This window comes from Amphiprion ocellaris, chromosome 3 (genome assembly GCF_022539595.1).
Source record: "Amphiprion ocellaris isolate individual 3 ecotype Okinawa chromosome 3, ASM2253959v1, whole genome shotgun sequence".
Lineage (NCBI taxonomy): Eukaryota > Metazoa > Chordata > Actinopteri > Pomacentridae > Amphiprion > Amphiprion ocellaris.
Genome location: NC_072768.1, coordinates 22,553,273 through 22,578,956, shown reverse-complemented (window position 1 = coordinate 22,578,956; position 25,684 = coordinate 22,553,273). Strand labels below are relative to the sequence as shown.

General features: G+C 40.1%; 1 protein-coding gene across 1 annotated transcript; it reads left to right on the top strand.

Moving 5' to 3' along the window:
- Window positions 1-15,010: 15,010 nt before the first annotated feature.
- On the top strand, window positions 15,011-24,166 carry LOC111571172 (carboxypeptidase A1-like). Its single transcript, XM_023274252.3, has 11 exons — window positions 15,011-15,165; window positions 17,748-17,829; window positions 18,522-18,656; window positions 18,797-18,895; window positions 19,942-20,043; window positions 20,196-20,297; window positions 21,156-21,266; window positions 21,549-21,639; window positions 22,566-22,765; window positions 23,205-23,289; window positions 23,871-24,166. Exons 1-11 carry the CDS (start codon window positions 15,101-15,103, stop codon window positions 24,056-24,058), a joined length of 1,260 nt encoding a protein of 419 aa, XP_023130020.2. The 5' UTR covers window positions 15,011-15,100; the 3' UTR covers window positions 24,059-24,166.
- The last annotated feature ends 1,518 nt before the right edge of the window (window positions 24,167-25,684 follow it).

Sequence of the window (25,684 nt, the reverse complement as noted above, 5' to 3'; positions counted from 1 at the left end):
TCTTTCTTTGTGCTTGCTTCTGTGCTCAAAAAAGAAACCTATTTAAAACCCATCTGAGTTTCCTCCAAGGTTCACAGCATGCCAGTACGAAGTTAATTAAATGTTTCCATAATATATCCATCGTGTTAAATACCACAGCATTGAGGTGTTTGTCTGTATGGTGAGCTGCTAAACACTAAAACAGCATTTCAGCAGAGATGCTGTCAGTGTTGACAGACACCTAAGCTGGTTGATGCTGCCAGTAAAACCTCCTCATACGGAGCCAGCACACTGGCATAGATTCACACCATTACACCTTTAAAGTGTTTATCTCAAGATCTGACGTGTTACAACTGGGTGACACACTGTCCTGCTGACAAAGACTCTAGAGAGTGTAGCTCAGAAATGTAGCCTACATTTGTCTGAAATTTGAGGACAACATCAGTGTGCCGTTCGCTGCCTTAAGGTCTTACAGTAAAATGTTCAGTGGGTCAATCAGTTAAAAAGAAGTTTTTTTTTTTTTTTTTTTTTTTAGAGGAATAAGATCATTAGTTGGTTTGGTCTTGATGGGGTTTGTTAACAGTAAGAGCAAGAAAAGCACTCAGAGAGCGCAGTACAAGGCTGCTCAGTCATTGTATGATTTCCAGTGGATGAAATCTTTAAACAATTCATGCTCCGCAGCGGTTGATTTGTAGTAGTATTGCAATCATGTGATTGTCAGCAGGCAGCTGACGAAGTGTTCACTTGTAGTCATAGTTACAGTGAACTAACCCTAACCCTATCTCGCAGTGATACATAAATCCTGAACAAATCTATGGATCCAGACTATATGCTGCATCACTGCCAAAATCTAATCACTTGGCCTTTGTGTCATTTCTGACCTCCCCTGAAAATTTCATCCAAATCCGTTAGTCCATTTTTGAGTAATGTTGCTTAACAGACAGACAGACAGACATATAGACAGAGACAAATCAGTGCCGATCGTCACACAACTCCACTGCGTTCCTTGGCAGATTACCATTGGGCTCATCCTGTAAAAGTAGTAAAGAATTGTAGTAAACTTTTGTCAGCCTGTGAACAAATATGATGACAATCCTCAGTCATGATGTATGAATAATCATCTGGACAGATTTGAACTGGACCAACAAGAATCGCCCCAACGTGACATATTTGCGTCATTGTGAGAAAAGAGACATAAATTATTCTGTGGCGCCTGCAAGAGCTAATGCATTGGCAAAATGTTAGATCCTGGCTGCTTACAATTCTTAGATGCTGTCACTATGTGTTCTGATAAATTGTAGTATTTTTTTTTCCAAATCCTAATGCTACAGTATGAATGTTCTTAATTGTACTTTGATTGCTCCACACAAAAGTTTTTGTAGCAGAATCTGAAGGCTGACAGATTAATTTATCGTACAGCTTAATTCAAAAACGATTGTTTCTTAACTTGTAATCCATCTTTAATTGCAGAGTAAGCAGCAGCCTTCAGCCACCAGCAGGGGTCCCAAATCGCAAATCAGATTGTGTCAAAGTTCCACAAGTTTATAGTTCTGACGCCCCTTTGCTCAGCTCTCTGTATTGCAGACAGCAACATAGAACCAACAAAGCTCACCACATCCATGATAGAGGAACCACAGCAGAGGTTTCCTCACAGTCATTTGACGTGGGCTCTCAGGTCCACCATTGTTCACGGGATCCCCAACTGAATCGTTGAAACATACATCAGTAGCATCAGCCAAGTAGTACACTTTATTTCAGCAGAGTCTTCAGTCTAAACCTAAATGACTCATTCTTTTATGATGTGACAGTGCATTGCTATCATGGTTTGGGTTTAAGAGTGCATATTGTGCTTTTTCTTTCTTTCAGTGTGGTATATAGGTGGTTACATGTAAAAGATCTACAAATTTGCAAAGCCCAAAATCCATATCAAACAGAGCTGTTCTCTCCCATAGAAAACTCTGCTCCTTACCTGCCCGAAACGCAGCCAGCAGTTCGGCACATTGTCAAACAAAAAATGAGCAGCTTTTGCTCAGTTTGACAGTATTTCTTTGCTAGAGCTGCTTCTGCTAGATCTACTACATCTCCACATGTATAGATCTAGAGTTACGGTCAGCTGGGATGGACTCCAGCCCTCCCGCGACCCTTATGACGATGGATGGATGGACTTTCCAACCATGGAAGGGGTAGGGCTTAAAGAAACAACGCTGACTATTGGAATTGTCGACCCATCCATCCACCCCAATCTCCTCCCTCTGCAGACTTTATATCACTACAATGATGTCACTTTACCTCCTCCTTTGCACCCAACGACTGATGTTATCTCACATGACTGCTAGAGGTCACATAGCAATAAAACCTGACTATGGGTTGTAATATCTGCTTGCAGAAATAGCCAGTGGGGTGTTTTCATGGGAAGACGGTCTGCACTAGTTAGTGTTTTAAGGCCTATTTGAATAACAGGCAGACACATAAAAGAAATTCTCCTAGGTCAAAAATAATAAGATGACCTCTGGTTGCTATGGAAGGCAACAACAGAAGAGAAGTAAATAGGTTTCAGTTTAATACTTGACTCCTTTTAAAAACTGTGTCCAGTGTCTGTGTTTTAGGAACTAATAAAATCATCATTAAAACCATATTTTAGACCCCCAGAAACATTCTGGTTTCTTTCCATGAAGTTTTCACTTGGAAACTGCAGCATCCACCGGTTTAAGAGCCCGTAAATACTGAGAGGTTCCTCTGTCACATTGAACCATCTGGAGCTCACGGATGAAGGATTCCTCACAGCCCATTTACTTTTTTACATTATATGACACTGACATTGTTTGTGCGATCACATTTTATGGAATCTCTGCTTTATTATTTAGTAACACGTGGAGCGTCGAGAGAGAAGAAAAATGACATGGCTTTTTCAGAACAGAAATGACGAAACATCGTGGTACCATCTGCTTCATGGTGCAGCAAATCAGACCTCCAAGTTTGTAATCCAGATCAGAAACAACGCATGTGCACAAAAGCAGCACGTGAACGTTTTTGCTGTGTGTGCTATGTTTTCATTTATTCAGTGATTTGCTGAACTGGCCATCCAGCAAAGAGATGCAGAGGCAGTGCTTTGTGTGTGAGTGTGTAGCGGTCTCGTGTCCTCATAAAGACACAGTCCAGTGTTTCTCTATTAAATCAGAGCTCTTCTGCTTTATCTGGCACAGTTGTTTCACGCTTACACTCAAACCTCCCATGACAGGTTCACTGAAAAGCACCAATGGTTAGACACCGTGAGCCTTGATAGATATGAATTGTTTGCCTGCTGCTCTTCAGAATAGCAGCAAAACAATCGGTTGATGTTGGGAAGCGATCTGACATGCTAAGTGTGTGGGCTGCTTTGTAGCAAGTGACAGTGTGCTAATTACAGCCGGTAGACTTTTCTCTCTGCTTTGTTTCAGTCCAGACCAAGATTTTAATGAGCCTTCGTTATTATCTGTTCTGTATGTTTGTCTTCAAGTTACTTCTAACTTCATCGTGACCACAATAATATAATATATTATTGTGGTCGCCTCCCACTTGAAGCTATAATCAGAAACTTTAATTGGCATTCTCGGGCCCACATGCACAGAAATGTGGTCGATTAATTTAATATAAAAGAGTCAAAGGAAAAATATGAGCTGCAGTGGCTGAACATCAGTTGTATTTGCTGGTAAGAAAACTGAAATATAAATTGTGATATGACTACAGTCTTTGCACATATCATGCTTCATAAAAGTACATAATATGATTTAATAATAATTACAAGAATTGTATAAAATTACACATAACTAATGAAGCACACAAGCAGCTTGAAAACTACAGAAGGCGGGAATAAGGTGTAAGAACAGACTTAAAATCTGGTCATCCACAGCATTAAATCCACCTGCTTGTTGTTTTCTTGCACTGTGATGTTGGCAGCAGATTCTTTTGGTCCTATGGGTTGCTGGGTGGGGCCTCAGACTTCTTCTGGCAACAACTTGGGCTCTTAGTTGTGGTTCTGTAGTGTGGAAGAGACATTATGCCAGGACTCAAGTGACCCGGTGGACCATTGTGTTGTAATGACATTTAAAAACAGACCTTTTTACTCGACTGGACACTGACTTGACCACTATTTAAGAACTGAGCCAGTACAGCAAAACACTTCTACCTGGACTTAATAACAGTCGAAACTGGCAAAAAAGGAAGTCTGTTAGGCCGCCTAAACAGTAAGGTTTTACACATAATAGACCGCAGATCTGATTTCTACACACGTGGACAAAATTGTTGGTACCCCTCGGTTAATGAAAGAAAAACCCACAATGGTCACAGAAATAATTTGAATCTGACAAAAATAATGAATAAAAATTCTGTGAAAATTAACCATTGAAAATCAGACATTCCTTTTGAACCTTAGTTTAACAGAATTATTTAAAAAAATAAACTCATGAAACAGGCCTGGACAAAAATGATGGTACCCTTAACTTAATATTTTGTTGCACAACCTTTTGAGGCAATCAAACGATTTCTGTAACTGTCAATGAGACTTCTGCACCTCTCAGCAGGTATTTTGTTCCACTCCTCAGTTGTCTCAGGGTTGAAGGGTCTTTCTTTCATTATCCGAGGGGTACCAACAATTTTATCCATGCGTGTAAGTCTGATTTATAGTACACAATGATGGCAAAATTAGGCAGTGTATGAAAAATGCCTATTTTCTAGTCTGACTTTTGAATATTGCACAGTTTGGAGGTGTTAACAAGACACTGCAATAACTGAGGCCTGTGGGTACAAAAGCACATAATTCTGTCCGTGTCTTTCATTTGATGAAATATGGCTGAACTAATGTTTTCAGGGTCAATGATCAGGACCTCTGTCTTGTCAGAATTAGATTAGCTCTGGCACCTCCAGTCTTTTCCATCACTTCAGCAGCTTTGCGCTGAAGTCCAATTGCTAAGGTCAGTAAATTTGGGTGATGAAATCTGCGTAACTATGGGAAGAGATGTTGTGTTACTGGATGCCATACAGCAAGTCACAGAATTGTTCCTTGTGGCGTTCCTTGTTTGATCCCTGCAGTTTGTGAAGTGTGCTGAAGTGTTGTGAAGAGGCAGCTGGTATGGCTGAGATCGTAGATACAAGTGGCCAAAATGAGTTTCCTCCATAGGGTGGCTGGGCTGAGCTTAGAGATAGTGTGAGGAGCTCGGAGTATTGTCGCCGCTCCTTTGTGTTGAGAGAAGCCAGCTGAGGTGGTTCGGGAATCTGATTAGGATGCCTGGTGGGCACCCTCCTTTGGCGTACACCCAGGACTCACATATCTCATCTGGCACTTTAGGACCCCCAAGGGGAACTGGAGTGCGTGATTGGAGGAGGAGATCCCTGGAATTCCCTGCTTAGCCTGCTGCCACCATGAGCTGACTCTGGATCAAAGTAAAGTCAAAGGATATAGATGGAGGAATGGAGTTTATGAAGCAAACTCACCTACACTACCGTTCAAAGTTTGGGGTCACTTAGAAATGTCCTTATTTTTGAAAGAAAAGCATTTTTTTTCAATGAAGATAACATTAAATGAATCAGAAATACAGTCTAGACATTGTTAATGTGGTAAATGACTATTCTAGCTGGAAACAGTTGATTTTTAATGGAATATCTACATAGGGATACAGAGGAACATTTCCAGCAACCATCACTCCTGTGTTCTAATGCTACATTGTGTTAGCTAATGGTGTTGAAAGGCTAATTGACGATTAGAAAAAACTCATGCATTTATGTAAGCACATGAATAAAAGTGAGCTTTCATGGAAAACATGGAATTGTCTGGGTGACCCCAAACTTTTGAACGGTAGTGTACACTTCACCTGAGTGAAGCTGTTTCCCATTGCTACCGGTGTTTATGCTCTACTAAGCAAAGCAAATCATCTCCCACCTCTAGCATTATCACTATGAGTGGGGTGTTGATCTTCTCATCTACTTCTCAGCAACAAAGTATATTTCCCAAACGTCAGACTATTCCTTTAATAAGAATGGTGTGATTGATGGTATCAATGCTGCCCTAAGTACAAGCAATAGTAACACAAGCTGCAAAAAGTACGCAAAAGGTTTGTGATTGGACTAATCTAATTTAATCTTGCAATGAATCACAATTTGCGGGACTAAATGAAGGCAGAGAATTTTTTTGAATGTACTTTCCCATAACACAAATATTTTTCTTGAGTAGTTGCACCTGACTCCTTCTTCATCTCATCTGACACAAAAGAATTAAGTTCATAATTTGCACCTCACAGAGAATCACATGTCCTAGCTTTTCTCACTACAGGGACTGCCTTCATTGAGAATCTAAAGCAATAAAGCAGACTTGAACAAGCTCAGCATGAGTCTAATATCACTTGAGCCGATATGGGGAGCTTCTTGGATCTCTGAGCTGCCATTTCTGCCAGTTTTATTTCCCTCATTCCCCCTTATAAACTCATCAACTGTGAGATGCCTGCATGCTGAAATAGGCAGTGATGAGTAATGGAATAAGGAATTGTGTGTAAAATTTGGATGACACACACCTCAAAAGGCCTGCAGCCAGCATCCAAACACACACCAACCCCGCAGAAGGCAGCGTCTGTCCACTCGACTCAGAAAGTACAAGGATAAAAACGTCCTGGCAAGTACAAGGCTCAGTCTTTGGATGAATATGAAACATCTCACCTGCTATTCTTAGAAGTGCATGAGGGGGTGTTGCTAAATATAACAAGATCGTTTTGTGCCTGCCGTTCTATTTTTACACATGACGAGGCTTCCCGGTCTGTTGTGGTCTTTTCTTAGACTATTACGTAATAAACAAATCTTAAGGCATGATGCAATGATGTGTAGTCACACACAGAATGAAGTATTCCATCATCCAATCAAGAGTGAGAATTCCCACCTGATAATAAAAAGGATGCGATGTGAGAGGATTTGTCGCAGGAAATGTTGTTGGGATTTCTGCGAAACAGCGTGGCTGTTTTTGCAAAAGCAAGCGTAATGTGTGCTGGAATGTTGACAGGGTTAAACAGCCCAAAGGACAGTTTGTCAGCTCGCTGTAAGCTCGAACGGTTGACAGGGAGGGAAAGGTAATGAGTTAGTCTTCAGGGAGACATGTCGTCTTGAGTGTGCAGAAGTAGCAACATTAAAGAGGAAAAACGTTGATTTTCAGCATTAAAATGTGTGCCTTGGGACAGTTAACATTCACTGCTTGTCCTCATGTAGTGAGAAACAAGCAGCAGAGTCTGTCCAGTCTCTGCATCCATGATGTCACGCAGATGTACAGCTCCATCAACACTCAATTGGCAAAAATGGAGAATATAAATGTGACAGTGCCATGGAGGATTTTCTAGAGATGTGGCTTTGTTTCAGAGCTTATATAATCCGCGTACAGATCCGTGTGAACGCCTGAATGCATATTTTTAACAAAGTCAACGTGAATGGAAAACACTGTCAACAAAGACGACTAATGAAAAATGGAATTTTGAGTTCTTTGTTTTGTACATCTGACAGAGGTTTGCTGATGTTTACTTTCCTCTCAATATCTTTTTTTCGAACACTGTTCTCCTTTATTCGATGCTTTTAAACCTTAGGTACCTCTATGATTTAGTACATTTTAATGCTTAGGAGGAAAAGGGTTATCAGTTTTTTTTTAAAATATGAAAAATACATGATTATATGTCATGTGCGGATAAAAAATAAAATATGCACCAATTAGCCTCAACTTGAAATCCACTGACAGGTGAAGTGAACAACATGAAAACAATTTTCTGCTGGGAAGCTTTGGGTCCTGCATTCTGGTGGGTGATGCTTTGACACCATCTAAACATTGGTGCAGAACAAGTCCACCCACCCCCCTTACAGCAGCGTGTCCTGTCATGCTGCAAGAACTGCTCAGAAACAAATTGAAGAACACAACAAGCAGCCCAAGGTGTTGCCTAAGCCCCCAAAAGAGGTCCTCCAATGGGTCAAGACTGATTTGACAGCAGGATGGGAACCTATACAATATTAGGCAGGTGGTTTGAAGTTTTGCTTGATCAGTTTGATAACATACTGTGCAGGTCCATGCAACATTTACAGCTCTGGTATCTCTTTACTTTGGTTGCAGTGTATCTGAAAAATCCAAATAATAATTTTTAAAAAATACAGGAGAGTACAGTAAGCTGCCGGCCTGGTACCAAACATGAGATGGACAAAGTCAGCAACAAGCTTTTTGAAAAAGAAAATGTGTGAATAAAAAAACTAAAGCTCAAGGTTTAGTAGAAAATAGAATATGGGCTTTACATATTATGCAGTCAAACATGTGACTCCAGGTCAATGCTAATGTTAAATTTACAAGCCTGTTGGATATAAATTATTCGATCTTTTGATAAAACCATAGACCAAACAACTTTTGATGGAAATTTGTTTAATGTTTGTGTGTTTTGGATTTTTTCTGCTGCCTAGAGGACTAGAAAAATCAGTGGATGAAGCTTAAACACACCAGTAAATATTGTTTTAAATATTAGCTGTTTGCATGATTAGGGTGCATAGCAAACTTGGGAGGACTGATAAATAGAGTTAGAATCAGCAACTAACTACCGTGTGCAGCTCTATGCTATTTTCATCCTGTTTTTGATCTGTTTAGCCTGAACTTAAATGCTCTCATTGCTGTTGGCGCTCTTTAGACACCTTAGACAATGATTTTTGGCAAAGAAGCTTCGGCAGAATTTCTAGCACCAAAGGGCAGAGAGGGAATCTGTGAATGAAATTACAGGTTAGTGAGGAAAGTCAAGCTTCTAACAGCTAATGAGTCGGATATTTCTCTCCGAAGAGGACCAAAACAAAAGCAACAAGAAAAGCACTCGGAGAGCAAAGTACTCCACCAAGGCTGTTCATTCCCCCATATGGCATTGTTAGAGATGCAGCTCTTTTTTTTTTTTTTTTTTTTTTTTTTTTTTTTTTTTTTTTTTTTTTAAGAAATGCAGCATTTGTTGATTATTGATGATCAGAAATCATGGCAACTTAGAATGTGGCCATTCAATATAGATGTGCCCACAAACAAAATGACATTGCACTGAGCACAGGTGCGTCTTATGCATGTGTATGTGATGAATGGATACCGAATTGTCTGACATAAATATGTAGCGAGCAGCGGGAATTGATGGGACTCAGAAACACCCCCACAATTTAATCAGCTGCTCCTTGTATGATTTCCAACGGATAAGTCCCGATAAGTAAACAGTGGTCGATTTGTAGTAGGATCGCAATCATGTGATTATCAGCAGGCAGCCGACGTAGTGTTCACTTGTAGTCATAGTTACAGTGACGCCGTGCCTACCTCGCAATGATACTGAAATCCTTAACAAATCTGTGGATCCAGACTATAAGCCGCATCACTGCCAAAATCTAATCAGGTGGTCCTTGTGTCATTTCTGACATTCCCTGAGAATTTCATCCAAATCCGTTTGTCCATTTTTGAGTGTTGTTGCTAACAGACAGACAAACAAACAGACAAACCAATGCTGATTGTCACATGACTCTGCCGTATTCCTTGGTGGAGTAAAAGGTAGACACGCATTCATAATACAACCAGAAACTTTACTCCAATGGTTAGATGCTTGTGTTGCTCTGTGTCTGCCAGATGAGAAGGTGAATACCTGTTTGCTCACACATTAACAGCTTGATAAAGTGACGGTATGTGAGGTCTGCTGTGGAATCTTTGTCCTCCAATGGACAAGATTAGCAGAAACACTACTATCTCTCCTATGTTCTGGTTAGTGGTGGAATTTATGTATTTATGTTAATAATCTTCAATCAATCGACAATATTCTGTCAGAGAATCAATCAGAGCATCGTTCCAGACTAAGCTGTCAACCAGTATTTAGTATTCCGATGCAGGAGCAGCATTTGTGAGCTAAACAGATCAGAAAGTTCAGCCACATGTCTCGATGCATTTTCAGTCCGAGGTCTGGAGCTTACTTTATCTCCCGCAGAGAAACTGTCACTTTCTCGCTCTTGCCCTGCTCTCATTCTGTCTGTTCAAACCCGCTGCTGAGACAAAGCAGGATGAGAGGAAGTTGGAACACCACAGCAGTAAATTGCAGCCTGATATGTAACCGTGCATCAGAAGCGGAGGACAGTCACGGCTGACCGACTCCTCTTTGCTTCTACCATCTGACCACCAGTCCGAACAGAAGGAGGAATCACATGACAGATGCACTCAGGTGACCACCACACAAGAGAAGCAGCTCCGACCCTCCCACCACAATGCTGGAATGAAATGCACACAGATCTGAATTTCCTCTCACAAACTGCAGTTTTTGTGGTCAGAAACGCTTGAAAACGCAGATCAGAAAGCCTGATTATGTTCTGTGTAATATCTACACATATACTATGGGCAAAATGAGATGAACAAGTGAGCAATAAATGATTAATGGTCAATTTACTGGTGGGCCTCTGAAATATTGAGAGACAGCTCAGCCATGAAATGCAATGTAAATGGATCTATTTATAGTGAAGCAGAGGAAGTCATGTGGAACAAGCTGGTCGGGGGTGCCTTGTTCATATAGCTTTTAGAGGCAAATGACAGGGGACAAAAGAGGAGGAAAACTCACTCTACACCCACATTTGCATGTAAAGCCACTTTTCATGGGGACATTAAACTTTTAGACACACACAGCAGGAATAGCAATAAATAATTTCCACATTGAGGAAGATGGAAAGCCCCGGCTCAAGTCCCATGTCTCCCACGCCTATTAAACCCCCGTCCTCTCACTTTGTCTCAGGGGATTGTTAGGGAGTGAAAGGGAAGGGAAGTGACATGTTAAAACCTCTTTTTATTAATTTCGTAGAGGAGGGAGAGTTAGGCGGGGAGTCACAGCAGCTGAGGGGAGCAGAGAGACTGTGTGATGCTCAGTTTGATATCAACCAGCGGATATCAGCATGAATAACTCAAAACCCCAAATCCTCTGCTATCAGTAATAAAATATGATTGTGTTTGCACCACTGGAAGGAGCACGAGGGGGCTGCTCAGGAACCTTATCACACTGTTTTGTTACAAGTACTTGGAGTTGGTGCAATGTTTGCAGCGTTATGAGAACAACATGACTCTCTAAACGTTCCAGAGGAAGGCTTACTGTGGTTGAGGATCTCCATTTAGCACGTGGGTTAATCACCACATGATTATTAAGGCCAGATGAATTCACAATATCAGTATTATTGCGACATCTGTGGAAAATTTGGAGAAAATATAACAACACTGTCAGTCAATTTCATCGTTAATTTAGTTTATTGTGTGTTTTGTCTCTTTTGGCAAATTAATTACCCTCAGAATATATGTGGAGGGAGATAGAGAGAGCATGTAACTGTACTGTATGTTGTTGCAATACCAGATAATTACTAGCGCAGGATTATTTATGAGATTATCATATGTGTGTTACGAACATGGCGTCAAAATTTCATTTTTTGATTTTCATTGTGGGCTGCACAGTGGCTTGGTGGTTAGCACTTTTGCCTTGCCGCTAACAGATCCCTGGTTTACGTCCTGGCCTTCCTGGGATCTTTCTGCATCTAGTTTGCATGTTCTCCCTGTGCCCGTCTTCCTCCCACAGTTCAAAAACATCCATCCATCCATTATCTATACTCGGCTTAATAGTCATTAGGACCACAAGGGGGTTGGAGTCCATCCCAGCTGACTTAAGGTGAAGGCAGGGGACTGGACAGGTCAACAGTCACTGGGATCACATTAATCACAGGGATACACATAGATACAAATAATTACACTTGCACAATTTAGAGTTACCAATTAACCTCAGCATATTTTGGACTGTTGGAGGAAGCCGGAGTACCTGGAGAAAACCCACGCATGCACAGGGAGAACATGCAAACTCCATGCGGAAAGATCCTGGGAAGGCCGGGACGCGAACCAGGGATCTTCTAGCTGCCATCTAGCCACTGTGCAGCCCTAACAAAAACATGCTCAGGTTATGTGGTAACTCGAAATTGTCCATAGGTGTGAATGCGAGTGGGACTGTTTGTCTCTATATGTAGCCCTGTGATAGACTGGTGACCTGTCCAGAGTGTCTCCTGCCTTCACCCTAAGTCAGCTGGGATAGACTCCAGCCCCCTGTGGCTCTAATGAGGATTAAGCGATGTATAGATAATGAATAGATGGATGGAATATCATTGTTATCGTTACTATTGATATATCGTGACTCCCCTAATGCTACATAACACTTAAAGCTAGTGACTGGTACAGTTGCCGTTACAGTAGATGATGTAACAACTAGTGATTTCTTTTATTATTGTTGTATCTGCCAACTATCTACAGATTATTTTATTTATAAAATGAGAGTAAGTCTCCATCACAATTTTTCCATAAAGCCATATTTTGCTGACCAACAGTCTGACACACAAAGATATTCAATTTACAATTATTTAAAATTCAGAAGAGCAGAAATTTCTCACATTCAATAAGCCTGCACTGGCTAATATTTGGTGTTCTCTATCTTTTCAGCCCTAATCACACACTGCAGGACATATACCGCAATAAGCACAACCACACTCACCGACTCAAATTATGATACTGATCAAGACAAGAAATCCATTAGTAGCTGATCAATAATTTAGGATCCAGGGTAATTCCAGCCTCCTTAATCTGATGTCAGTCATTGTAGCCAGAAATGGGGTGTATTATTACTGTATGGTACCTTAATATGTAAGCATAGTAGCACACTGCCATCTACTGGTTACTGTGCACACATGCAGGGGCTGTTCATCTCTTTCTTCAGACACAAAAAGTTGTGCGCACATCTAACACTGCACCCATAGTGTGTGATCATTTGTTTTTAAAAACCAAATGCACGCCTCTCCTCTACTTTTCACTTCTAGCATATAAAAAGGACCAGATAGACACGTTAACAAGGTTAAAAAAAATTTAAAATAACAACTTGATTTTCTACAATTGCAGTTTTAAAACAGTCCAAAGATTCTGATAGACTGGGGGAAATGATTCCAGAGGGTTGGGACTAAAACTGCAGAGGCACAGTCACCTTTGTTTTGCTGTTGGAGTGAAGGATGGAGGTAATCAACAAGATCTTGGGATTTATTTTTTAAAAATTACTTTCACATTTTAGAGTAAAGCAAGGAATCAACATTAAAACGGGCAACATTGGACAATAGTTAGTCCAAGTTATTAGTGTGACATCTGCTTTTAAAACTAACCGTATTGAATCTTGTAGATAGATTTACAGTGAGCTTCAATGGAGGAAAATGAAGGAATGAATAAACAGTCTGAATCTGCTTTGAGCAAGTCATGTACTGATTAAAATGATATCAAGATTCCAGCACATGAACAAGTACACATGGACTGGGGGTTTATGTAGTACTGGTCTAACAAGGGAACCAGGAAATCAGATCTGAAACATACAGACCTGCTCATCAAGTAAGCTCTTTTGAATCTTGCTAAATGTCTTGATCCCTACAATTTCTATTCATGACTGTCTGATACGTAACCATGAGCCAAATTAGTTTAGTCAGTAGTTAAACAGCATGTTTAACTACTAAACTAAACTAATGGGCTTGTTTAATTTAAGTAAATGTTCTTTTAGTATCACAGTGGCTTAACTGTCAAAAGTGGGTCCCAGTCTGGGGGTCCAGACTGCTCTGGGATGGCTTGCAGTATTAATTTTCGCTATATAAATAAAATTGAATTAAAAAGGTGCATATCAAGGACTCACAAGATGTGACATTGAAAAAATTGTTGACAAATCAGACAGAAAACAAAAAATTATATATCCGCTTTGAAAGTTTTATTTTTTATTACCTTTTCTTTAAGTTGTAAAAGAGATTTCTAATCTCAATGGGACTTTCTGGTGAAATAAAGGTAAATAAATACAATAGATAAAGTTATTTTTCTGGCCTTAGTCAAGAGGCAGACAGGAAAGTAGGGAAAAGACCTGCAGAGGGCCATGAGCTGGAATCAAACCCAGATCACTACGTCAGGGACTACAGTCCATGGTGACCCACAGTACATGGATCACTCTATCAACCTGTTGAGCTGTCTGGGCGCCCTTTTTATGACATTTTTTATTATATAACACTCAAATTGTTCTTTTTTCTGTCATACTGAGGAGTTTAGCACCAGGAATCTTATAGAGTCTGTGACTGAAACGTTACTTTTAGAGTGAACCGCTCACAGCTAATAGAAACATGGAAGCTGTAACCAGGGCTTGACACTGCTTGGTTGTAGAGGTACACAGGCCAGAAGAAGTGGGAGCCACAGCCAGTGTCTTTGCCATTCATGATTCAGAAACAATCTTGGAAACTGCATGTAATCACATTTAACTGGTCAGCATGTAGTAGAGTGTAAATCATGGGTGGCAAGCATGCGGCCAAAAGCTGCCCGCCAGAGCGTCCAATCCAGCCCATGGGATGACTTTGCAAAGTGTAAAAATTACAGAGAAAACATTAACTGCAAGTTGTAAATTTGTGAAAATGTAAAATTTTAAATTATTTCTAAATCTTGACAAGTTGTTTTGAACATAAAGTAAAATACTACATTGTTCAGTTCCAGATACCTGAGACTAAACGTTTCGTGTCTTTGTAGATACTCTGTGATCTGTCAGCTGTAATGCACAAATGATAAACTGAAGCATAATATTGTTGAAATTACACTTATTTTTCTTAAGATATTTCAGGTTGTTCATAATGTTTTGTAAAAAGATACTTTTTTGCACTAAAACAACATACACACTTTGCAAAGTCTAAATATATGAAAGTTAAATAGATCTTATAACATAAATAAATCTGTGGACTGTCTCCCAGAAGTAAAGACAAAATGTGCTTTGATTGTATTCCTTCATATTCTGTGATTATAGTGTGTGTGATTACAGCGAGTTTGTCTTAGCAGAATACCTGCTACTACCTTGGGGAAACCACCACTATCTGCAGCTGACCGCTGACAGATTAAATGAGGCCTAATCAGCATGTTCGTCACTCAAAATAACTTTTTTCCAGGCGGGAGAGTGAGCCAAGTCTCCTGTATGAGAACAGCCCACCTGCTACCTGATGGTTTTAAAAGACTAGCTGGACTGACGCCGACACACTTGTGGTCCCTGGACAGTCCAGACATAAAGGCAAGATGAAAGGTCTCTGGTTGCTGTTGGTGCTTGTGGCTGCGGCCAAAGCTGAGAGGATCTTTATTGGGTGAGTCCACAGGTGCACACTGAACGGGATTTTACTGTCCATTTTTCTAGCATTCATTTTGCACTTCTTTAGTGCTCAGCTTTGAGTTTGGTGTGACTGACACAGAGGTCAAGTGTTGACTTTATATAGGCAGTAACATTTAAAGGCCAACTGAGGACACTTTCTTTAGAACTGAAGATATGTCTTGGATGACAGGATTAAACTGCTTTAAGAACCTGAAAGAAAAGTGCCATTGCTTTTGCTGAAGCTGTTAGAATTTCAGTTATTAACCTTTCGCTTAAGAGGAAGAATACACATATCAAGAATGTGACTGATATGATAAAGAATACTGCAACCGATATTTATGAGACCTAACAAAGATGTCCCAAACCCAAAAAACACTAAAATATGTCTTTTGCTGCTGCTGCTGCTGCTGCTGCTGCTGCATAGAAATATATACACTACTGTTCAAAAGTTTGGGGTCACCCAGACAATTTCATGTTCTCCATGAAAACTCACTTTTATTCATGAGCTAACATAATTGTACAAGGATTTTCTAATCATCAGTTAGCCTTTCAACACCATTAGCTAACACAATGTAGCATTAATACACAGGAGTGATGGTTGCTGGAAATGTTCCTCTGTACCCCTATGGAGATATTCCATTAAAAATCAGCCATTTCCAGCTAGAATAGTCATTTACCACATTAACAATGTCTAGACTGTATTTCTGACGATTTAATGTTATCTTCATTGAAAAAAAACTGCCTTTCTTTCAAAAATAAGGACATTTCTAAGTGACCCCAAACTTTTGAACGGTGGTGTACATGTGGTTCATGTGAACAAAACTTACAGTAATTGTGTTCCTGTAGTTAGAAACTACACTTTCTCCCCAATTAAATAACAAGAATAAACCTCATTACGATGTTTGCATTTCAAGAAAGCATTTTTAGAATTCAATAACTTTGCAATCAGTGGCGTCTCCAAGGAGGGTCCGGGAGAAGGGATATTTTCCACCCTGAAATCTTATTGGCCATACCTGTGACCACCCTAGAAAGGATACGTCAAGTTTATTCACTGCAATTTTGATGTCCAGTTTCAATGAAATCAGCTACCAGACTCTAACTACTATATGTGTAATAGCAGCAGCCATAGGCATCAGAGAGAGTGCAAAAGACCCAGTTAGCTGATAAAGGTGCATTCATAGACCTCTCCAAAATCACAAAATATCTTCCATGTTTGTTCCGTCTCTTTCAAACTTGTCAACAATGTTACATTTGTTAAAAACTGAAGTAAATGTAACAAGAAAAATACGCAGAGAGTGCAGTACTCCACCAAGGCTGCTCAGTCGTTGTATGATTTCCGACGGATAAGTCCAGATAAGTCAGCAGCAGTCGATTTGTAGTAGGATTGCAATCACATGATCATCAACAGACAGCTGACGTTACAGTGATGCCGTGACGCTATCTCGCAATGATACAGAAATCTTTAACAAATCCATGGATCCAGACTATAAGCTGCATCACTGCCAAAATCTAAGGAGGTGGTCCTTGTGTCATCTCTGACCTTCCCTGAAAATTTCCTCCAAATCTGTTGGTCTGTTTTTGAGTAATGTTGCTAACAGACAGGCAAACAGACAAACGTTTAGTTTGTTGCTTCCTGCTGTTTGTATGAGTCTTTCCCCTGAGTTTATTAAACGTCTGTAGCATCAAACAGCAGCATCCATATGAGTGTCACTAAAGCGAGAGAGACGTGGCACAACAATACTTCATTAATTACCTAAAATTTGAAATGATCCCAAACTGGGAGACATCAGGATCTAACAGTAAATGACACTGTGAACTTTTCTTCACCTCAGACAGGTGATCTGTAACACACAGAGTCAGAGTTTATCAGCTGCAGGTAAATAATTAGTACTCCATCTGAATCCTGAGCTCCATCGCAGCTGGATGTTATTTTATTGGAAAAGTCTGATCCATTTATTGATGTCAAAGTGTTATTTCTGTCATATCAAGATCATTATTGAGGGAGATTTATCCATTTTGCACCAGGATATTTGTAACAGTGATATTTGTTTATTTATTTAATTGTATCATAGGTTACGATAGGAAAGTAAACTGTAGATGTCTTGCACATGGAACTATTTCCCCTAAAATACACTAGAACATCTCCTGTCCTGAGCAATTTTGAAAAGTGATCACTCAGAATGCCAAAATTCAGGCTGTACCTGCATTAGTCTACGCACATCACACAATATTAAGTGAAAATATACAACCAAAGTATATCAGTATGTTATATTTTTACTTCTAATTATTGGCAAAGTTACCAACCAGCCTCTTACAACAGCATAATTAAATTCCTGATATATAGTTATGGACTGGACTACAGTTTTTTTTCCCTCCTTGTTGCCATTTGTCCTGCATGTCAAATAACTACTCAAGTTGCAAAAGTAGATTGGAGTTCACTGGGTAGAACGTGACTCTGCTTATGTTTAGATGTTTAATCTTCCTCTTCTGCTGAACTCACTGTAGGTTTCTGTAAATAAAAGCATTCACCTAAAAGTGACATAATAATGCTCAGCGACCAAAATGAATGTCTTCTAGAGATCAGGTCATCAGGGTGGATGTGCAGTCAGAGGAACAGATCCAGCTCCTGCAGGCTCTGGAGACTTCACAGGAGTGGGAGGTATATATACACACACACACACACACACACACACACACACACACACACACACACACACACACACACACACACACACACACACACACACACACACACACACACACACACACACACACACACACACACACACACACACACACAGTGGGTACACAGCACAGACAGAAACAGCAACATTTCACTTTTTGCAGCTGCTCGTGGCAAACAGGTCCTCATGAACTTCTAAGTGATACAAAAGGTAAATCAAGTTCAACATTTTCAATAATTCAGTTGAGAGTTTGTGTGGCCTGAAGGTTCAGAGTCCTCTCCACATGTCAGAAAGTCAGAAACTCTCCGTGACCCAGTAGTACTCACCCTTTAATGCTTTATTACAAATGAACCCTTCATCTTATTTATTTATTTATTAGATCTTTTGCTATGTCACTAAGACACGGGTTAATGTGGCTTTTTAAAAGAAGCAAGTACAATAAGTTTTACAGCAACATACTCAGAAAATTGAAGAAAAAGTTGAAGCTGAATTTAAAGTAATTATTTGCATTATTTGGTTGTGTCTGTTTCCTGGTAGGTGATGCAGCCTTGATTGTTCTGATCCGTACACACTTCCCCATATCCAGCACTCTATCTACTTATTCTTACTTATTCCAAGAGTTTTTTATGGTCAAATCTATGATTTCTCTTTGGTTTTCTGCTTCCAGCTGGACTTCTGGCTCCACCCAGTCTCCACTGAGCTTCCTGTTGACATCCGAGTTCCCCGCTCCAGCCTGAGCTCTGTGAAGGACTACCTCCAGGCCCACAGCATCCCCTTCAGCGTCATGATCGACAACCTTCAGGTTCATAATCCTCCAGATGGGCATATTCATTAAAACACACTAATGTATTTTGTTGTTCCTGATAACAAAGTCCAGGGTTTGATTTTGAGGATTAAATAATACCAGTAGTAAACTTTAGCTCTCTTGCGTGTCACATGCAGGAGCTTCTTGATGAGGAGAAAGCTGAGATGGAGGTGAACCGGATGAGGGAGCACAGCACCAGGAGCTTCAACTTCGGAGCCTATCATACTCTGGACACTGTAAGCTATTTACACACAAGCATGCAATTTATTCACTCCAGATTAGACTGGGTACTACAAAACCTTCATTGAAACTCAGCCAAGCTTCATCCACCCCCAAACTGGTTAGCAAAATACTGCAGAGGAAAAAAAAAAAGAGTGGCACAAGTACTTCAGGATCCAACTCCTGGAGCTGTTCTAGTGTCAAAGTCTGGTCAGTCTGTCGATCCCATTGAAAGCAAGTGTCCCTCCACATGCTTGGTGCATAGAGACCAGTACTGTAGTTGTGGGTTGACGATTGCAGAGACAGGAGCTGAAACTGAGCATTTCAGACAGAGGGTGCGAAGAATCCATCCATTGTCTAAACGCCACTCAGTCCTCATTAGGGTTGCGGGGGGCAAGGTGGTTGGAGTCTATTCCAGCTGACTTAGGGTGAAGGCAGGGGACACCCTGGACATGCCACAGGTCTATCACAGGGCTACACACAGAGACAAACAATCACACTCACATTCACACCTACGGACAATTTAGAGTTACTAATTAACCTCAGCATGTTTTTGGACTCTGGGAGGAAGCCAGAGTACCCGGAGAAAACCCACACATCCACAAGAAGAACATGCAAACTCCATGCAGAAAGATCCTGGGAAGGCCGGGGATCTTCTAGCTGCAAGGCAAAAGTGCTAACTATGAAGCCACTGTGCAGCTCGGGTGTGAAGAATTCTGCAGCAAAGTATACTATGAGAGAAATAGTGTCTTTGGACAATAAAACCAATAAACATCTACTAGTAGACCTCCCAAAAAAACTATACACGTGTAAATGTGCATAATATGGGCTCTTTAAAATGGTACCCTATTTTTTATGCTGAAAATTATGTTAACAATTTACAGCGTAGCAAATGAATTAACCAACATGCATCAAGTCGCGTTAAATTGCTTTTTAATATTTTTATCATTGTAGAACTTTTAAAAGTAACCAGAAAGATTTGATAAGATTTTGTGCTGTCTGCATTATAGTCTTTTTTTTTTTTTTTTTTTTTTGCTGTAGTACTTGATTTGTCTTCCTACAGATCTACAGCTGGATGGACACTCTGGTGGCTGAGCACCCCAACCTGATCACCAAGCAGGAAATTGGGAGATCCTATGAGAACAGGCCCATGTATGTGCTGAAGGTAGGTTGATCCTGGTATAGAAGACCACAACAACAGCAACAACAAGAGTATTTTACCGCTGTAAGAAATGGGCTAGCAGTGTTAACAACAGAATTTAGTTTGTGCAGTGGAGTGTTGAAAGTGTTTGACTCATTTCTGAACTGTGTGTTCAGTTCAGTACCGGCGGCTCCAATCGTCCTGCTATCTGGATCGACACGGGTATCCACTCCAGGGAATGGGTGTCTCCGGCTACTGGAGTGTGGACCGCCAACAAGGTACAACATGTCAGCCACACTGAGTGGTTTGATCTGAAGTGTTTATAGCTCAGTTTATTTCAGTTTCAGGAGAATGCTCTGTGTTATACAACAGAAGTAAATGTTAAATGAAGTTAAATTTAGAAAGCCCTCCTTTGCACAGAGTGCCTTATCTATTAAAGGCGGCATAAACTGGAATACTTTACCTGTAGCTATCAGAGAAAGCTCCACATTTGTCAGTTTTAAGAGACAGTATAAGGCATGGCTGATTAACAGTCAAACTTGTGAACATTGAGAAAATCTGGCACTTTAAAAACAGGCACTTTAACTATAAGCACTTTATGACAGGCTCTGCCTAGAAATTATCATCATTGTCTTTGTTTTACTATATTGTTTTTATACGTCTGTAACCCTGTATGTTTTTTTGTATGTTTGGGACAACGGATGGAAATTAGCCTTGTGCTAAATCCAGCTTATTTACTGCAACCTTGTGTAAACTTATGAGATTGTACGTTCATTAATATGCACTGTCCCACCCATATAAATAAGAAATGAAGCGCTCTACTATTACAATGTTTGTGTAAAATTGTGGAAAAACTGTCAGAGGAAAAGAAACATGATGCACGCAGTACCTGCTTTGTCCCAGAAAAGGTGCAACAAAAGTGCATATTTTATTCATCTGTACGGACTCAGCAATAACTGGTTGCCTGAATTCCCTTTGCCTCACACTCCCTCCTCTCGCCTTTTCTCGGGGAGATTCTTAGCATTTCTCTTTATTCTAGCAGGTAATGTCTACACTGCATTTAAACTGTCACCTAAGTTATGAAAGGTTGCTTTATAGCATTTTGTGTAAAAGGCATGCCTTGTGCTCTGTGTTAGATTGCCACTGATTATGGCACCGACGCCTCTCTGACCTCCCTTCTGAACACCATGGACATTTACCTGCTGATCCTGACCAACCCTGACGGCTACGTTTACACCCACTCCAATGTACGTCACCATCACTCACTGACATCCTGCAGAATTTAGAAAAATGTCCAGTTTCTGTTTTCCCCATTTTCTGTTTTGCAAAGATAATGTTATTTTTGTGTATCTCATACGGTGGATATTTAAGACGAGAATATGATTTGAGTCAGAGCTGTTGAAACAATCCATTTTCACTGTATTATACTGAAAGCATGCACTATTAGAAGGGTCTGTACAGGTTAAATTGCCAGAGCAGAAAGAGAATGATTTAACACACAGTACTGACTGATGCTGTGTGATGTACAGGATCGTATGTGGCGTAAGACTCGCTCCAGGAACTCAGGCTCCATATGCCGTGGAGTCGATCCCAACAGGAACTGGGATGCAGGCTTTGGTGGTCAGTATTGTTAGGACAGTGAATGCACCTCATGAACTTTGTATTGTATAACTTAATTCTTGTGCTTCAGTAAACTTTTTCTGCCAAAATATGCCTTTTGCAGATACATACTGTATATAAAAATAATTTAATTCACAGTGGCTACACAGTGGCTTGGTGGTTAGCACTTTTGTCTTGTAGCTAGAAGATCTCCGGTTTGCGTCCCCGCCTTCCCTGGATCTTTCTGCATGGAGTTTGCATGTTCTCACTGTGCATGTGTGAGTTTTCTCCGGATACTTTGGTTGCCTCTACAGTCCAAAAACATGCTGAGGTTAATTGGTGATTTGAAATTGTCCGTAGGCTCTGTGATGTAAGTGGTGTAGATAATGGATGGATGGATGGATGGATGGATTGATTTTTGGGTGGTAACACTCAAAGTCTTTGACCTTTGCTTGTTCTTGAAAAGCTGAATAGCATTATTGTTTCACCAGTGTACACAAATTAATCTCTCACTTTGTATGAGTTTCAAATTAATGTTTCAATGCAAGAAAATGCATTGAAAATACATATGAAATATCTTTAAAAAGGGACAGAATATTGATATGGTATATTGAATTACCACTATTATTATAGCGTCAAAAAACAGAAAATTCTAAACATCATAAAAGTTAACTTTAGTGCAGAACAGTTATATTGGATTACATTTGACAGTTCAGATGTACCTATTGACTAGCATATATATATATATATATATATATATATATATATATATATATATATATATATATATATATATATATATATAAACCTAATGTATGTCATGTACAGCCTTATTGTATTGTACTGTTTTTAAAATCTTTCCAGTGTCTGCTATTTGCCATTATTTTTTACGTTGCTTTGTGTGTTGTCTCTCTAAGGCATGTTTTAATATCGACTCTTCCATCCAGGTCCCGGTGCCAGCAGCAGCCCCTGTTCTGATTCCTACCGCGGCCCCTCAGCTCACTCTGAGATCGAGGTGAAGAACGTCGTGGACCTGATCAAGAGCCATGGCAACTTCAAGGCTTTCATCTCTGTCCACGCCTACTCACAGCTGCTCATGTACCCTTACGGCTACACCTGCACCAACGTGCCCCATCAGGCTGAGCTGGTGAGAGAAAGGGAAAATGTTATAATGTAAATTTTCTGTGTTTGGCTGTTGCAATTTCTTAGCTAATAGAAGTTTTACAGCTAAAAAAATCTAATAATTTGCTCCGGAGTTGATTCTTATATGACCAGTGATCTCCCTTAACTCAGTCGCTCTTTTTTCATAGTCTTTTTCTGCTATAATCTGCCCTGTAGGACAAATGAACTCTGAGAGAGTGTATAGTGTGGCTTTGGGCTGTTATATTAAAACTGGTTTGACGAGTGTTTCTAGAGGTTGACTCATTCAAGTCTTCTTTCCAGAGTATTTCCCTTTGATCTGGGTATTTTTTAGTAGAAAACCTAAAAAGCACACCTCTATGGAGGTCATCATGTTCCCTCCTGCTCAAGTAGTATGTGTGCACTTTACCTCACTACACTGTTGTGCACTCGTTGCTTTCCTGTAGGACTCTATTGGCAGAGCAGCAGTGCAGAAACTCACCTCCCTCTATGGCACCAGTTACAAGGTTGGGAGCATCTGTAAGATCATCTGTAAGTAACCTTTTCTCCCATTTATCTAACACACTACATAGTAGCTCAAATTCTAAAGTGAATGTGTCTGTACAGGCTGTCTGCTTCAAACATTGCCAGGTATTGCTGGAGCCTTGAGCAAATGCGGTATTGATTTTTAAGTAGATCAGATGAATGTTGACCCTTTTTGGGGTCTTTTTTGGGCCCTCAGGGGGGTTTTGCCTGCCTTCTCTGTTGCTAGGCAACATCATCAGCATAAAATATATCATGTCATTGACGTCTGGCAACAGGAGTGACTTCAGCTGCACCCCCAAGCAGCCAAGGATTTAGTTGTGGAGCCAATAAAGACCCAAAAAACAACTATCATTCATTTAATCTGCTTCACATTTAAAGCTGCACTCTCTCGGTTCCCCAGTGATACACCCAAGTTTAGAGCAGTCCAGATGTATGGTTGTTGATTGATTCCTTAGTTAACCTAAGGAAACATATGCTTTGCAGTTGATCTAAAATATTAGAAATATAGCTCTTATTATTGACTTCTTACAGTATCGATACAACTGTTGTTCATAGTACAACTGTTGTGTGTCTTTTTCTGCTCTCAGACCAAGCCAGCGGTGGTAGCATCGACTGGTCCTACAATCTGGGCATCAAATACTCCTTTGCTTTTGAGCTGAGGGACACTGGTCGCTATGGTTTCATCCTGCCATCCAATCAGATCATCCCCACTGCCTCTGAGACGTGGCTTGCCCTGAAGCACATCATGGAGTACGTCCGTGACCATCCTTATTGATGATTCTATACCCGCGGATCAAAGATCAACTTTAAAAGCAGTTTACTCAGCTTTCAATTTACAGCTCTGTCATCAGTCTGTAACCAGTAAAGTCACCATTACCCTGTTTGCCTGTGTTGTACCACTGCTTTTGTCTCTCTGTGCCACACTTTTACATCTTTGACATGTGTTAAATTTGTTCAAGAATACACTTAGAATGTAAAGAACCGATGACACCATCACTTTTATGGACTTTCGTGGGGTCTGTCTTTCTGTGTACTGCTTTTCAGAAACCAGACACAGAAAATTTAGTATTAAAAACTGTGTACCAGTGGTGAAGTACTTAGAATTTTTTATTTACAAAAAAAATCATAACAACAGTTAAAAGAAAAATGAAGTGAAAGAGCCCTGCATTCAAAATCCTGCTTAAATCAAATGAGAAATATTGTCACCAAAAGGTAGAGACTGAATCATAAAAAGATGAGTATTTGTTCTGCAAAATAATGTCCCCTGTGTGTCATTAATTATTAAATGTGACATTATAAGATGGTTAATAGTGACACTTCAAGGCATAAGCAAGCAGCATTTAAATGTTAACAACAAATGTTGGCATTTAAATGTTAACAGCTGCATGCTGTTTGGCAGTTCAGTACTTAAAAACATGCACAGCAATCCAAAAATATGTAAACTTATACCACAACACATCAGATCATCATTAGAATAGATCTGTTTAGATTCATGAATATGTGGCTTTTAAACGCTCTAATGGCATCAGAGTAATTAATAATGATAAATGGGTTAACATACCGCACCTTTGACTATGAATTACCTTGGGGGAAATAACAGTGTGTGTTTTAAGACCATTTTGTGCTTTATCCTCCTAATTAAATATGTATGACCAGTTTACAAAGAGTCAAAGAAACCCACTTTTATATTTGCTTTAAGAGTCAGAGGAAATATCAAAAATATATGCAACTGTGAGGACAACCAGGAGGAGGCGACATTGTTTCACTTACAGGTGACTCATGTCTTTCTACAGTCTACAGATAGGTGACAAATTAAAGGAAAATGTGCACCCTTGACCCCTGCAATGAGGGTAGGTCTTGGAGCCTTGAATTTGGGTGGAGCAGTATGAAGTAGTGGAGCATGTGCTTACTGAGACTGATACCATTTCACTGCTGGATATGTCCCACCATAGTCTCAGAGGATGCTGACGATGCTGAGGCAATTAAGTGAGTGATTGGTTCTGCTGACTTAAATATTTAACAAGATCTGAAAGGCATAATATCAGGCATTAGAGGTGGTACTTTATATTTTTAATTTTGGATAACATACAGGAAGCTCAAAGACGCAAGCATGTTGGCCTCTTTATTTTGGTGGAAAAGAATGGCGGAGTTATGTCACGATGGGAATACATTTGTCTGTCCGTCTGTCAGCAACATTACTCAAAAACAGACTAACAGATTTGGATGAAATTTTCAGGGAAAGTCAGAAATGACACAAGGATCAACTGATTAGATTTTGGCAGTGATGCGGCTTATAGTCTGGATCCACGGATTTGTTAAATATTTCTGTATCATTCCGAGATAGCGGCACGGCATCATTGTAACCATGACAACAAGTGAACACCATATCAGCTGCCTCACA